The sequence below is a fragment of the Gymnoscopelus braueri genome (genome assembly GCF_963280865.1).
Source record: "Gymnoscopelus braueri genome assembly, chromosome: 23".
Taxonomy (NCBI): domain Eukaryota; kingdom Metazoa; phylum Chordata; class Actinopteri; order Myctophiformes; family Myctophidae; genus Gymnoscopelus; species Gymnoscopelus braueri.
Genome location: NC_137625.1, coordinates 4802793 through 4817838, shown reverse-complemented (window position 1 = coordinate 4817838; position 15046 = coordinate 4802793). Strand labels below are relative to the sequence as shown.

The 15046-nt window shown below is 41.5% G+C and overlaps 2 protein-coding genes across 4 annotated transcripts in view; one reads left to right on the top strand and one right to left on the bottom strand.

Moving 5' to 3' along the window:
* The window catches only part of LOC308079217 (sodium- and chloride-dependent GABA transporter 2-like), a gene marked incomplete at its 3' end in the record, with an annotated part of 35745 nt that extends 28336 nt beyond the window's left edge, over nt 1–7409 (top strand). The window contains exons 9-10 of the mRNA XM_080420593.1: nt 7074–7122; nt 7300–7409. Of these exons, the coding sequence (XP_080276719.1) occupies nt 7074–7122; nt 7300–7409 (159 nt within the window). The remainder of the gene's footprint in view (nt 1–7073; nt 7123–7299) is intronic.
* The window catches only part of LOC308079306 (NACHT, LRR and PYD domains-containing protein 3-like), a 201639-nt gene that overhangs the window by 111149 nt on the left and 75444 nt on the right, over nt 1–15046 (bottom strand). The window lies entirely within an intron of this gene.

Sequence of the window (15046 nt, the reverse complement as noted above, 5' to 3'; positions counted from 1 at the left end):
GAGAGAGAGAGAGAGAGAGAGAGAGAGAGAGAAGGTGTGTCTGTACTCACCTCAGCTGAACCTGAAGAGAGAATGGGAGGGAGAGAGAGAGAGGGAGGGAGAGAGAGAGAGAGAGAGAGGGAGGGAGGGAGAGAGAGAGAGGGAGGGAGAGAGAGGGAGGGAGGGAGGGAGAGAGAGAGAGAGAGGGAGGGAGGGAGGGAGAGAGAGAGGGAGGGAGAGAGAGAGAGAGGGAGGGAGGGAGGGAGGGAGGGAGGGAGGGAGAGGGTGCGTAAGTACTGGGGGGGCGATTTAAAAAAACATATTTTTTTTTTTACCGACAGCCGCTGAAGTCTTTGTCATGTCTGTCCCAGATTAGCCTCGCGTGGCCAGACAATATCACACGACACACTGCGTGGATATTAGTCTGGTCCCTATCAACGATAGATTTTTTTCCAAGGGGCGGTTACAAAAAGATCCTAACGGACTCTATTGGTTAGACCTAAACCAATCAGAGCAGTGCTTCCTTGTTCACGAACCAATCAGAGCAGTGCTTCCTAGTACGTCATTGCTCCAAATAAGGTGATAAGCCCGCCCACATTTGGATACTGGGCCCTGGTTGGTTCCGCACAACTGCAGAGGGAGAGAAATGGAATCTCTATGGAGGGGGGCCAGACCTAATCTGCCGACGGCTAAAGTGCGATGCGATTTTGCAAAGGCAGATTCGGCTGGAACCAGGCTAGTCCCAGATAGCAACTGACTCTGAGCCGACTCCGTTTTCAAATGGTTAGAATCCCTTAGCCGTCACACCGGCTGAGCGCTTCTGGACCAAGTGTGGCTTAGCCTGAAAGAGCGAGCCCTATCGATGGTCTTGAAGGGCGGATCCAAACCCAGGCGGTTGGATTCCAGCGCCGCTTCCTATTGCTTCACCAATCTATGTCCCCCCCCCCGGGGTGTGCACGGAAGACGCTGATGTCACCAAATTTTGAACGACGCCCCTCTGCAGCCCAAACGTGTGCTAATTCAAATTAATAGCTTCATTTAACAGTCAGTACTGCTGCTTTGTATTAATAATAATCTAAATATGTAACTACACAATATATATTTTTAACATTTTAAAGAGAGAGAGAGAGGGAATGTAACATATACGTTAACATATGCTTCCAATCTAATATTCCATGGTCCAATTTCTACACTAATTTAAAAGAGTACATTTCTCAAACTAGCCTCTTACTCAAGGTCAATTTAACTGAGGACATATTTTACACTAAAAAGCAAGTTTCATGTCTGAGGCTCTAGATTGTATTTTCTGTTATCACATCACATCATATTGTTTACAAAATACCAATTATTTCAAACCATGGATTTAGGCAGGCCTAGACTGTGTTATAGATATTATATGTTTTAGATCCTTAGATTGCAGTGTTGGTTTATGTAAAGGCTTGTTTAAATAGTTCTGGTGGTTTGACCAAATTAACCCTAGTGTTGCTCTATTCTGGGCAAACATTCCACGAAAATAGCAGCTCTACAAGCTCACAATGCATCACAACGCAGCATAGCTTGTAGATCGGCTATATTTGGCAAAGAGATTTTTGGAGAAGCTCCCCCCTGGGTTAGTGTTGAAGTGTCTTTGAGCAAAAGATTTGACTTGTCCTACAGGGCATTAGATTTAAATATTCTAAGAGACATTCCATCATGTTCATGTTTTACTGATGAGATCAAGATAGAGAATATCAGCCTCAGTGTCAATGGGAGTGGTGGAGAGGAGGGGAGGAGAAAGGAGAGGAGAGGGGGGAGGAGAGGAGGGGGGAGAGGAGAGGAGAAGGAGAGGAGGGGGGAGAGGAGAGGAGAGGAGAGGAGAGGAGGAGAGGAGAGGAGAGGGGGGAGAGGAGAGGAGGGGAGGAGAGAGGAGGGGAGAGGAGAGGAGAGAGGAGGGGAGAGGAGAGGAGAGGAGAGGAGAGGAGAGGAGAGGAGAGGAGAGGAGAGGGGAGGGGAGGAAAGTAAAGGAGGGGAGGGAAGGAGGGGAGGGGAGGGGAGGGGAGGGGAGGGGAGGGGAGGGGAGGGGAGGAGAGAGGAGAGGAGGGGAGGAGAGGAAAGTAAAGGAGGGGGAGGGGGGGGGGGAGGGGAGGGGAGGGGAGGGAGGGGAGAGGAGAGGAGGGGAGGAGAGAGGAGAGGAGAGGGGGAGAGGGGGGAGAGGAGAGGAACTCAAACTCAAACTAGATGTGAGCCTCTAGTCTCCTCAATCATCACCATACTCTTTGAGCCCACTGGTGTCTCCTGATCGCTCCTCATCTCAACCACTGTGGTCTCATCAGTTTTCATCTCCTAGACCTAGATGGTCATCACCATCGTCATGCCCAGAGCCATCTCCTCAGGCCTCCTCATCAAGTGTCACTCCACTTCCACCCCACTCTCACTAACACAGGCTCATATGCCTTTAAATGATAAAATGGTAAATGGTGCATTTATATAGCGCTTTTATCCAAAGCGCTTTACATAGATTGTGCATTACATTCTCACACACACACACACACACACACACACACACACACACACACACACACACACACACACACACACACACACACACACACACACACACACACACACACACACACACACACCCCGATGGAGGAGGAAACCATGCAAGGCACCAACCTGCTCATCAGGAGCAAGTAGGGGTTCAGGGTCTTGCTCAAGGACACTTCTACACTAACTCTGGGGGAGCCCCCCAGCCCGGGATCCAACTGGGGATTCTTGCGGTTTCCAGTTCCCTCTACCCGGTCACTCTACCCCTGAGCAACTGCCCCCCCACTGCCTTTACTGTTGCACACATTTAAGACACCCCCCAAAGTCCTCTCAGTGGGTGGGTTCGGAAATACAGCACTGAGCGCATTGGCCAATACAAACTAATAGGCGAATGCGCTCCGGTGCGCAACTTCCGAACGCACCCAGTATCTTTATGTTTTGTTTAAATATTGTGTAAAGATTGTGTTTAATTTTCAGGTATTTCAATGAATATATCCTAAATTACAACCATACCATATAACATAACATTATGTTTCTTTATAATCAGCTTTCATAAATAATAATTCACTGCCATCAGAGAGATTTCTTTACCATTTTGAACACTAAAGGTCCTTACACACCGGCGAATGTGCGAATATACGCAAAATTCGGACTCGTTCCGAATAATTAAAAGACGCTTTTTCGCTTCGCTTTTCCGCTTTTTCGCGCCATGTACGCTTGCATTGACTTTATAAGGTTTTAAAAAAAAGCGTATTATTCGCACGAAAAAATCGCCCCGGTGTGTAAGGACCTTAAGTGTTGGAGGGATTGCTGTATACACGTGTGGCTGTAACATCATTTTAAACCATTGTGTTTATATGTCTGAGTCTGTGAAAAGAGACCTGGATGAGACCCCCCCCCCCCCCACCACCACCACCACCACCACTAGTGACCGGTGTTACTGAACAAACACTCTATAGCAATGCTTACTGCTCCATTCAGAGACACACGTGATGAAAATAGCCGATCTACAAGCTCACAATGCGTCACAAGAGATTTGGTGTTGAACTCAAAAAGGAGCAGACCTTAAATAGAACCCTGGGGGACCCCAGTCAACAGTATATTTAACCACTTAAACCCTTTATTCTGGGTCAAACGGACCCAGAATACACATATATACACGTATATATGTTTTATAATGTGGTAATGTCTAGGTTCCTGTTTTTAATAGTTCTGTTAACATTCACCCACTTGTTATAATGTAAACAGGATTAAACTGCAGATACATTTAAAGGGACAATCCACCCTAAAACACAACCCACACTGTGCAGTTCCTCTGACAGTATAGAGACCTGTGTCATTTCACTTTTTGGGTGGAGGTTCCCTTTAAACAGCAGCAGAGATGGTGACTAACAGAGAGAGAGAGAGCGAGAGAGAGATGCGGCGTGTCTGTACCTGGGAGAGAGGGAGGTAGAGATAGCGTGACAGCAAGAGATGAGGCGTGTCTTTATATCACCTCACCTGAACAAAGAGAGAGAGAGAGAGAGAGAGAGAGAGAGAGAACCTGTTTTTTGTCTCCACTTTGGTTTCAGCCAAACAAGTTCTAACAAGAGAGAGATGATAAAGACAGATAAATATTGCATTTAAATAACACCTCTCTACAACATGCTTTACACACACACACACACACACACACACACACACACACACACACACACACACACACACACACACACACACACACACACACACACACACACACACACACACACACACACACACACACACACAATAATAACCCTGTCTGCCCAGAGGCTTTAACTCTGACACTGCCTTTTTTACGGCGCCAGGGGAGCAGAATGGGGAATAGCAGATCTACAAGCTCAACAACACCAGTACACCACCAACCTAGCAGAATAGCAGATCTACAAGCTCAACAACACCAGTACACCACCAACCTAGCAGAATAGCAGATCTACAAGCTCAACAACACCAGTACACCACCAACCTAGCAGAATAGCAGATCTACAAGCTCAACAACACCAGTACACCACCAACCTAGCAGAATAGCAGATCTACAAGCTCAACATCACCAGTACACCACCAACCTAGCAGAATAGCAGATCTACAAGCTCAACAACACCAGTACACCACCAACCTAGCAGAATAGCAGATCTACAAGCTCAACATCACCAGTACACCACCAACCTAGCAGAATAGCAGATCTACAAGCTCAACATCACCAGTACACCACCAACCTAGCAGAATAGCAGATCTACAAGCTCAACAACACCAGTACACCACCAACCTAGCAGAATAGCAGATCTACAAACTCACAAGGCATCATATAAGCTATTAGCCAAAGTAATAAAATAGGGTTAAAGGAGAGGTTCAACTATATTTGTCTAATTCAGCTGGGGACCCCCTGGAACCTCCTCAAGGACCCCTGGGGGTCCCTGGACCACACTTTGAGAACCACTGCAATAAAGCATTGTGTTTTCCTTTGTTAAAAGTAGCCTTTCTAAAAGAGATTTTTATTTTAATTATGTTTTAATCTCTTGGATCTTCACAGTAAAATCCTCAGTGTAATTTTGACCGTATTATATAGAAACATAAATAATGTGTACATTGAAACTATAAACTATAGAATGCCAGATCAACAATTTAATGTAATGTAATGATATAAGTAGCTACATATAATTAGTATAATTATAATAATTGTAATATGTATAATTAGCATTTAGTATGTCCAACACTGTTGTTCACTGTGAAAACTGAAATGCTGATTGATGTGCATTGAATGTGTCCCTAGAACACACACACACACACACACACACACACACACACACACACACACACACACACACACACACACACACACACACACACACACACACACACACACACACACACACACACACACACACAAGGGGTGTGCCGATACACTCATTTCACGAAACGATACGATACGATATTGGACACACAACTTCGATACGATTTCGATACGATACGCACTTTTTTATTATGAAAATATATGGGGGAGAAAAAAAGCTAATGCAAACAAATATTTCTGTTTTTGCATTATTCAGACATACAAACTTGTAGCTTTTCAGCGACAATAGCCGTTTTGAATCCAAATAGGGCAATAGTGTGACACCTGACCCGAAAAAAAAAAACGTGTTCTTTTTTTCACCTCGGGGCTGTTTGCAAAAAAAAACATTTTTTTTCTTTTTTTTAAAACGATTTTTCCCCCCTTCCAAAACGATACATATCGTCACGAAAACGTATTGCGATATATCGTGGGACGATATATCGGCACACCCCTAAATTTTATTTATGTCCACATAAGAGATACAATATAAGGACACAAATATTACAAGGTGCTGTAAAAAATTTACAGTCAGCAGATTATGGACACATACCCCCACACCCTTCAGGGTTACAAATACCCCCACACCCTTCAGGGGTACAAATACCCCCACACCCTTCAGGGGTACAAATAACAGCGTCTTCGCCATATTTGGCGGCTACCGATAGTAGAAGAGATTCTACAGAATTTTGCAAGCCGTTTAGCTGCTTTTTTTGGCATCCCAAGCTGTTGGAAGCTTCTTACAACCAGCCTATGTACATGTCCTAGGCTGCTAAAGATAAACACAAGTAGATTGCACCTATAGACCACCGAAGTCTGACGTCATTTACACATCCTTTGTTTGTCTACCTGGTTCGCAGTTTTCCACCCCCGTTCTGAATCCCATAGACGTATTTAATATCGCGTCAAATAAGAACTGTGTTCCAAAAATAAACAAATGACCCCGGCGGTTTGACTCTTATGGATATGAAGCATCAACTGACGGTGAGAAAACGCTAATGTTACTTCCGACGAATTAGTTACATTTTCGCCAGAAACAGACTGTATCAAATATAAGTGACTGACTATCATAAACAATACAGAACCACCTCCCTGACAATAACGCCGAGACAGTTTTTTTTTTTTGGACCACAATTCTTATATGAGACGATTCTAAGATGACCCAATGTTATTCTCCATAGAGAAATTACTTCCGCAAACCTGGGGATGAACGAGTGACGTCAGGACTTCGGTGCTCTATAGCCGAGCTCTGTGATCGCATGGAGGAGCGGCTGGTATTTAATGACTTTGGTCATAAAAGCTTCTCTACTCTAAGCTAGAGTCAAAGGTGCAGTCACTTCTATAATGGAAAGTGATCTGTTTCCTTCATTGGCAACAACAACATCTGGTGTATTAGCAGAGAGATGGTGTATTAGCAGAGAGATGGTGTATTAGCAGAGAGATGGTGTATTAGCAGAGAGATGGTGTATTAGCAGAGAGATGGTGTATTAGCAGAGAGATGTGCAAATATTTCAGGATTTTCACTACAGAGTTGAAACATGGAAGGTTTGACACAGGAATGTTTGTACATTCTCACTGACGGTGTAAAATGTTTAGATATGTCCTTAGTTATGAGATCAACTATTCTGTCGTGGCGTGCTATGTAAAGCCCTTCATAGGCATAGCAGCCATTCAGAATGTGTGACATGGTTTCTGTAACAAGCCCTGCGGTGTGATGCAGACAATGAGGTACATGGGTGGTGGGAAACCAGAGGGAAAGGTTGAGTCTGGTGGGAAGGATCTCACACACACACACACACACACACACACACACACACACACACACAAACTTAAGCCTTATTACATGTTTTTGGCTGTTCAAATATAGCACACACACACACACACACACACACACACAGCTATGTGTCTGCCCAGAGGCTTTAACTCTGACACTGCCTTTTTCACAGGGCCAGGGGAGCAGAATGGGGTTCAGTGTCTGAAGGACACTTCGACGCAACTGGACGAGTCTGAGCCAACCATGGGGATCGAACCGCTCACCTTCAGATTCACAGTCTGAGACTCAACCCACTCAGCTACGGCCGCCAGGAAAATGCTCCTAACAACGTCTATTCCTCTATTCTAAACAAACACACACACACACACACACACACACACGCAGCTCTATCGGCCTTTCATCTAAACATTCTCACTAGAAATAGCCGATCTACAAGGTACAACTCCTCACAGTATGACAGGTTGTGAGTTTGTAAATCTGTATTTTCTCAAAGTAGGTTTGAGTCCATTCTGAATGTGGGAGCGACTCACCCCACTACTCTTAAAGGAGTAGTACACCCCAAAAAAAAGACTTATTTTCTATCCATTATTTACACACCCCATGAAGCCTTGAATTCATGGAATTGTTGTAGTTTTTGACAAGACAATGCAAAGTAGGGTTTAGTTTAACTTGCAGTAGTCGTCTCCCCCTCATTGCATCAGTACGTGTAAAGCAGGATTTGGAGTAACTTTAAGAGGAAATCAGAAAATGAGCGAGATCACAGTCTATAGATCAATCAAACCGGTATTTAATTTCTTGTCACACAGTCAATCCTCCGCCATGCCACAGAGAGAAAGAGCTCCAAACACACATTGTCACACAATGATCACACTGACTAGTCAGTCACAGTAACTCCACTAATGTCTTCTTTCTCCATGTAAACTATAAGACAGTTTGAGTCTCTTCAACAACAAACAATCATGACCATAGCAGACCTCAACCACAGTCAGCTATGATCTATACATTTATACATGTTTTAAACTTTATAATATAACTTTATTTAACCCTCCAATGTTGATGTGAAGAAGTGGTGAGCTGTAATCTATACATTTATACATGTTTTAAACTTTATAATATAACTTTATTTAACCCTCCAATGTTGATGTGAAGAAGTGGTGAGCTGTAATCTATACATTTATACATGTTTTAAACTTTAATTTGATATCATTCAGTGAGTTGATGCACCAAAACTAACCTGCTTAACAGGAGAAAGAAGCACACAGAATGTTTGAGTTGTTTTCAGACTTGTTTGCTCTCATCAGAATGAAGGTGAGCTTCCTGTCTGCAGGTAATAGCATCCCATGAGGAAGAACACGCTCTGATACTGCCCCCTACTGACCAAGCTGAATACTGATACTGATAAATTAACACGGCTCCCAAAACGATTTCAAAGCACAACATAAAATAAATAAATCAACACAAAAATGTGACACATTATGGGTGGGTCACACTCTCAGAGTTACAGACCTGTAAGGGTCCATTTGGTTCCATTTGTACACTATCAGAGTTACAGACCTGTAAGGGTCCATTTGGTTCCATGTGTACACTCTCAGAGTTACAGACCTGTAAGGGTCTCTTTGGTTCCATGTGTACACTCTCAGAGTTACAGACCTGTAAGGGTGGCAGATCTACAATCTGGCAGAACAGATTATCGCAAAATAGAAGATCTACAAGCTCACAATGCCTTGAGATGCGACACATTGTGAGCTTGTAGATCTGCTATTTTCAAAAGATTTCTATACATTTTGAAAACTTGAAATGGGACATTCTACATAATGAGTACTTTTACTTTTGGTAATTTAAGTACATTTTGATGCCAATAATTTTGTACCTTTACTCAAGTCAACTTTTAATTCCAGACTTTTACTTGTAACAGAGTATTTCTACATGATGGTATTGATACTTGTACTTAAATTGAAAAAAATGCAGTACTTTTTCCACCACTGCAAACAGTCACCATGAGACAGTGACCATCTGAACACTTACAGATCAGATAAGGTCTAACAGTGACCATCTGAACACTTACAGATCAGATATGGTCTAACAGTGACCATCTGAACACTTACAGATCAGATAAGGTCTAACAGTGACCATCTGAACACTTACAGATCAGATATGGTCTAACAGTGACCATCTGAACACTTACAGATCAGATATGGTCCAACAGTGACCATCTGAACACTTACAGATCAGATATGGTCTAACAGTGACCATCTGAACACTTACAGATCAGATAAAGAAATAAAGTGTATAACTCAGTGTTTAACTCATTAAGGCCTGAGGTCCATCCTAATAGTTTATGTTTCTATATCAGTGGTCCTCAAACCTTTTCATGTCAAGGACCCCCAACATTAGATGGATTTTGGCTCCAAATATATTGTTCCAGGGACCCCCATCTCTAAATATATTGTTCCAGGGACCCCCATCTCCAAATATATTGTTCCAGGGACCCCCATCTCCAAATATATTGTTCCAGGGACCCCCAGAAACAAAGATTTGAGTTAAAACATTTAAGGTTAGCTTTAAAAACATAGATATATTCAAATATTTGCACACATTTTTCTTTCAAAAATAGCAGATCTACAAGCTCATAGCGCGGCACAAAGTGCCGCACTATGAGCTTGTATATCTGCTATTTTTGAATAGCCAGCCTAGGGTAGACCAGCCTATAGGGAACCAGTGAGATGGTAGATCTATAAGACCAGCAGTAGATTAGATTAATAGACAGGCAGGCAGCAGGAGTCACAGAGGAAGACGCAGAAAACAGATCCAGATGGAGGAAAATAATAGAATACATGTTCAGAAATCATGAGATTTGTTTTGCTTTAATCCCTGAGTTTTCTGTGAGCACAGTTTTTATGGAGTGTGTTTTTTTTTAATGTTTTAATATTGATGGTTATAAATGGAAACTCCTGTTTGAAAATGTTCATAAACAATGGGAGTGTTATTTGGTGATTTGGTGATTGACCTCACTAAAGTATTGGCAAAGATTATGCTGAAATGTAATTGCGTCGCTTGAACAAATATTTCATCTCTCGGTGGGAACCAGTGATGTAAAGTAACTAAGTGCATGTACTCAAGTTCCCTACTTAAGTACAATTTTTTTTACTACTTTACTTGAGTATTTCCAAAATGTTTTACTTCTACTCCACTACATTTCAGAAGCAAATATTGTACTTTTTCTCCACAACAATTATTTGAAAACTTTAGTTACTAGTTACTCTGCAAATATAAATTATTACATTATAAAAAATACATGAAACACTTTAGTCCTATTTCATACCCAGGCTATTTGAAAATAGCAGATCTACAAGCTCACAACGTGTTGCATCGCGACGCTTTGTGAGCTTGTAGATCAGTACTTCTACTTTTGATACTTTACGTACATTTTGATACTAATACTTTTGTACTTTTACTCAAGTAAATGTTGAACATGTTGAATGTCTACATTGCGGTATTGATACTTTTACTTGAGTAAAACATTTGAGTACTCTTTCCACCACTAGTGGGAACGCACCCAGATGCATAGATGTGACTTTTATGAATATTAATACACAAGAACAATATCAGACTTTTAAGAGTTAATTTATTGAACAATTAAACATCTACAGATGATCATACAATAACATGTGAAGAATGAGATGAATATGGAATGAATATGCAAATAAAAACAACAATAACATAATGATGTAATAATGAATCAATAGATGAACAATGAATGATTTGAATGTCATTAATGAATGAATGCAGACATTTAGTAGATGTTTGAATCCAGAGTGATTTAAAAAGTTCAACATGAGAGCAGTGGTGGAAAGTAACTAAGTACATTTACTCAAGTACTGTACTCAAGTACACATTTGTAGGAATTTTTACTTTACTGGAGTATTTACATTTTTCAATACTTTTACTTCTACTCCACTACATCTCAGAGGCAAATATTGTACTTAAAACTTTAGTTACTAGATACTTTGTAGATTTTGATTATTCAATTTCAATTCAATCATTATTTCAGACCTAGGAAGATCCATATCACAATAGGCCTAATACAACACCACACTGTAAAAACAGAAAATAAAATAAAATAAATAAAAATACTGCAAATATCCCACATTGTTCAGTTTCTGACATACAGACATGTGCGCCAATGATTCCACAGTCTAGAAGTGAACCTGACAGAACTGCGTGTGGGGTCCGTTATTACAGCGATTATGTCATTTACTGACTCAGATGCTCGACACATAAACCTATACATAAGATTGCGTAGCACAGCAGCACAGGTGGGTACCCCAACACTAACAAACATCTGGCTTGCACTGGAGCTTCTTGGAGCTCTCAGCAGCAGCCTCATGCAGTCATTATAGGCCACTGTAAGGCGTCTGATGCTGCCTTGCCTGTAGCGACTCCAAAGGTGGGCAGTATATAGTGGTGTATGTGGTGCAATCTGCTAGATACACTGTGTAATGGTTTAGCCTAGACACCCCTTGAGTTGGTATCGCCTGGGACACCGGCAGTAGCGTACACGGATGTAACGTGCTATTGAATGAATGACATTCCTAAGAGCCGGTGTGACAAACATTCCTGGAGATTCTTACCTGTTAATAAAGCTATACCTCGTCGTAGCAGAACTCATCCTTCATCTATATAATTACCTAACACAACAGTGTACAGAAGGATCTAAACAGAGAGATCTTCACAGGTACTGAGCACATGCTAAATTTGCGACACAGCATGTTTGCTTGGGCATACAACTTACGCCGCTGCCTATAGATGTCCTTGTCATCTGATAGGTCATTGGAGATAATATGTCCCAAATAAGTGGCGGCAAATGGGGGCGGCAGTGGCTCAGGGGTAGAGTGGCCGGGTAGAGTGAACTGGAAACCGCAAGGTTCCCAGTTCGATTCCCGGGCTGGGGCGCTCCCCTAGAGTTAGTGTCGAAGTGTCCTTGAGCAAGACGCTGAACCCCTAATTGCTCCCGATGAGCAGGTTGGTGCCTTGCATGGTTTCCTCCGCCATTGGTGTATGAATGTGTGTGTGAATGGGTTAATGGCACAATCAATGTAAAGCGCTTTGGATAAAAGCACTATATAAATGCACCATTTACCATTTACCATAAGTAATCTCACTGCACACACTAAGGGCAGTGCCAGCCAGATAGAAGTCAGGAAAGGTAGATTGTCTGTCTTCCCTACTTCGTACAATCATGACCTTACTCTTTTTAGCGTTGTATTTTATATTAAAATCAAAGCCATACTGTGAGCATATCCTCAGTAGCTGTTGTAGCCCAGCACTATATGGACTAAAGATGACCAAATCATCCTCATACATCAGGTGATTAATTAACGAGTCACCAACTCTACACCCTGTCTAGCCCTGGTTCAGAGCGTTAGTGACTTCGCTCTAACGCCCTGGAAGACCCCTCGCTCTGCGCATGTACAAGGAATTCCACTGCCCTGCCAGCGCTCAAGAGTAGTGAAAATAAACTAAACCATTTCGCTACTCACCGAAGCAAAGGCTGTTTTGTACCCCACCTACTACACTTTTTGGGCAGAAAATAAAATATGTCAGCGAGACAGAAATTATTTTTATTTACTCCACAGTGCCCTCTACAGATTTTGGTTAATGGTAAGTTCAAATCCTCCAGAACTGTAGAGGGCACTGTGGAGTAAATACAATTTATTTCCGTCTCGCTGACATATTTTATTTTCTGCCCAAAAAGTGTATTTTACAGAGTAGGTGGGGTGCTGAGAGGCTCCCCAGTGCGGAGAATAGACTTTCAACAACACAAAATAGCCTTTGCTTCGGTGAGTAGCGAAATGGTTTAGTTTATTTTCACTACTCTTGAGCGCTGGCAGGGCAGTGGAATTCCTTGTACATGCGCAGAGCGAGGGGTCTTCCAGGGCGTTAGAGCGAAGTCACTAACGCTCTGAACCAGGGCTACACCCTGTCCCACATGCATTTAACATCAATGATAAATCATTCATATAAACATTAAAAAGGAAAGGAGAAATAATTCCACCTTGACAGACACCATTGGTCACATGAAAAGGAGCAGATATTGACTTCCCCATCTCATTGTCTGGTGAGCATACCAGAACACCAAGATTCTGACTAAGAAACTAGAGACCCCTCTTTGCGTCAGTTTTAAGAATAACTTTTCATGATTAATGCGGTCAAAGGCCCTAGAGGCATCAATAAAAGATACAAACATAGTAGAATTCTGCCTACTATATTATCTAAGATCTCTTTCAGTGCAAAAATACACAAATCAGTGCCATGTTTTCGTTTGAATCCAAATTCATAACCACAAATGGTTATCAGCAGACATGATCAACCTCTCAAGTCTACTCAGTAGAATTGTCTCTAGTACTTTGGACAAAACGCTGGCCAAGGCTATTGGCCTATAGTTATCTGAGCTGTTTAGCTTCCCCACTTTGTCTTTAATGACCGGCACTAAGACAACAGAGAGCATGGAAACAGGTAAAAACCCATGAACAAAAAAAACTGTAAAACACATAGCAACCAAAGGACACAGTTTCTTACTGGCTAGTTTAAGATCTTATCCAGACCACAGGCCTTATTATCACCTAGCTTCAAAACTGCTTCATGAATTTCAGCAGGAGTAACAATCACCTCATCATTCAAATCTACATTTTACACTACAACCAGATTACTTTTTACACAGTTGAACAGCTCAGAATATTGTTTCTGCCATAGCTGTGAAATGTCATCAGAACCACTCACTCCATCTATATTTGATGGAAGAGATGTTTTACAATTGTTTATCATTTTAATTTCCTTCCAGAAATCATTCACATTATGCTTTTGTAGCTTCTTTTATTCAATTATTATTACAAAACATACATTAATCACTTCAGCTCTATTTACACTTTGGCTATTTGAAAATAGCAGATCTACAAGCTCACAACGTGTCGCTCTGCGACGCGTTGTGAGATCTGCTATTTTCAAAAGTCGATTATACATTTTAGACAGGACATTCTGCATAACTAGTACTTTTACTTTTGGTACTTTAAATACATTTTAATGACAATACTTTTGTACTTTTACTTAAGTACAAACAAAAACTTTAGTACTTTTTTCCACCACTGCATGAGAGTAAATGACATGAAGTCTAGTCGACCAACAACATGCTCACAGCAGTAGGAGAGGACCCCTAGAGTCACTATTCTGCTGTTGTCATCATAGATCACAATAAGCTGAAAACAGCAGATCTACAAGCTCACAATGACCCCAGGCAGTAAAGTCAACAGGGTTTAAGTGGTTCAGTATAAAGGTTTATATACAAAAAACAACCATACTGTGATAATTACATGATCAAATATACACTGTTCCTCTGTCTATTGTGTCAAATATAAAACAATCACATGTCAAATAATAGAGTAGATGTGTTTACATAAGAGACACAAGTATGATACTGTGATTACATCATCATCATCATCTTCATCACCATCACCATCACCATCACCATCATCATCAGTGTTGATGGACAGTATTTATGATACATATTTATAAATGTGTGGAGTGGAGGTTTGAGCAGCGCTGCATGTCTGATTTAAATTAATCTGATCTGATCTGAACTAATCTAATCTATTCTATAATCTAATCTAATCTAATCTAATCTAATCTAATCTAATATCTGATCTAAAGCTGTGGAGATGACTGATTTTGAGGGGGTCTCATTTACACACATGTTGATTTCATAGGGTTAACTTCTTCCTGTCAAGGACCCCCATCTGATCATAGTTTTGACCAGGGACCCCTATACAAGACTTTGAACATTTGTTTAAAGAATATTCCACATTTTTCACATTTCTTCCATGATTTTTTATGACAACAGGAGATCTACAAGATCTGTAAGCAAC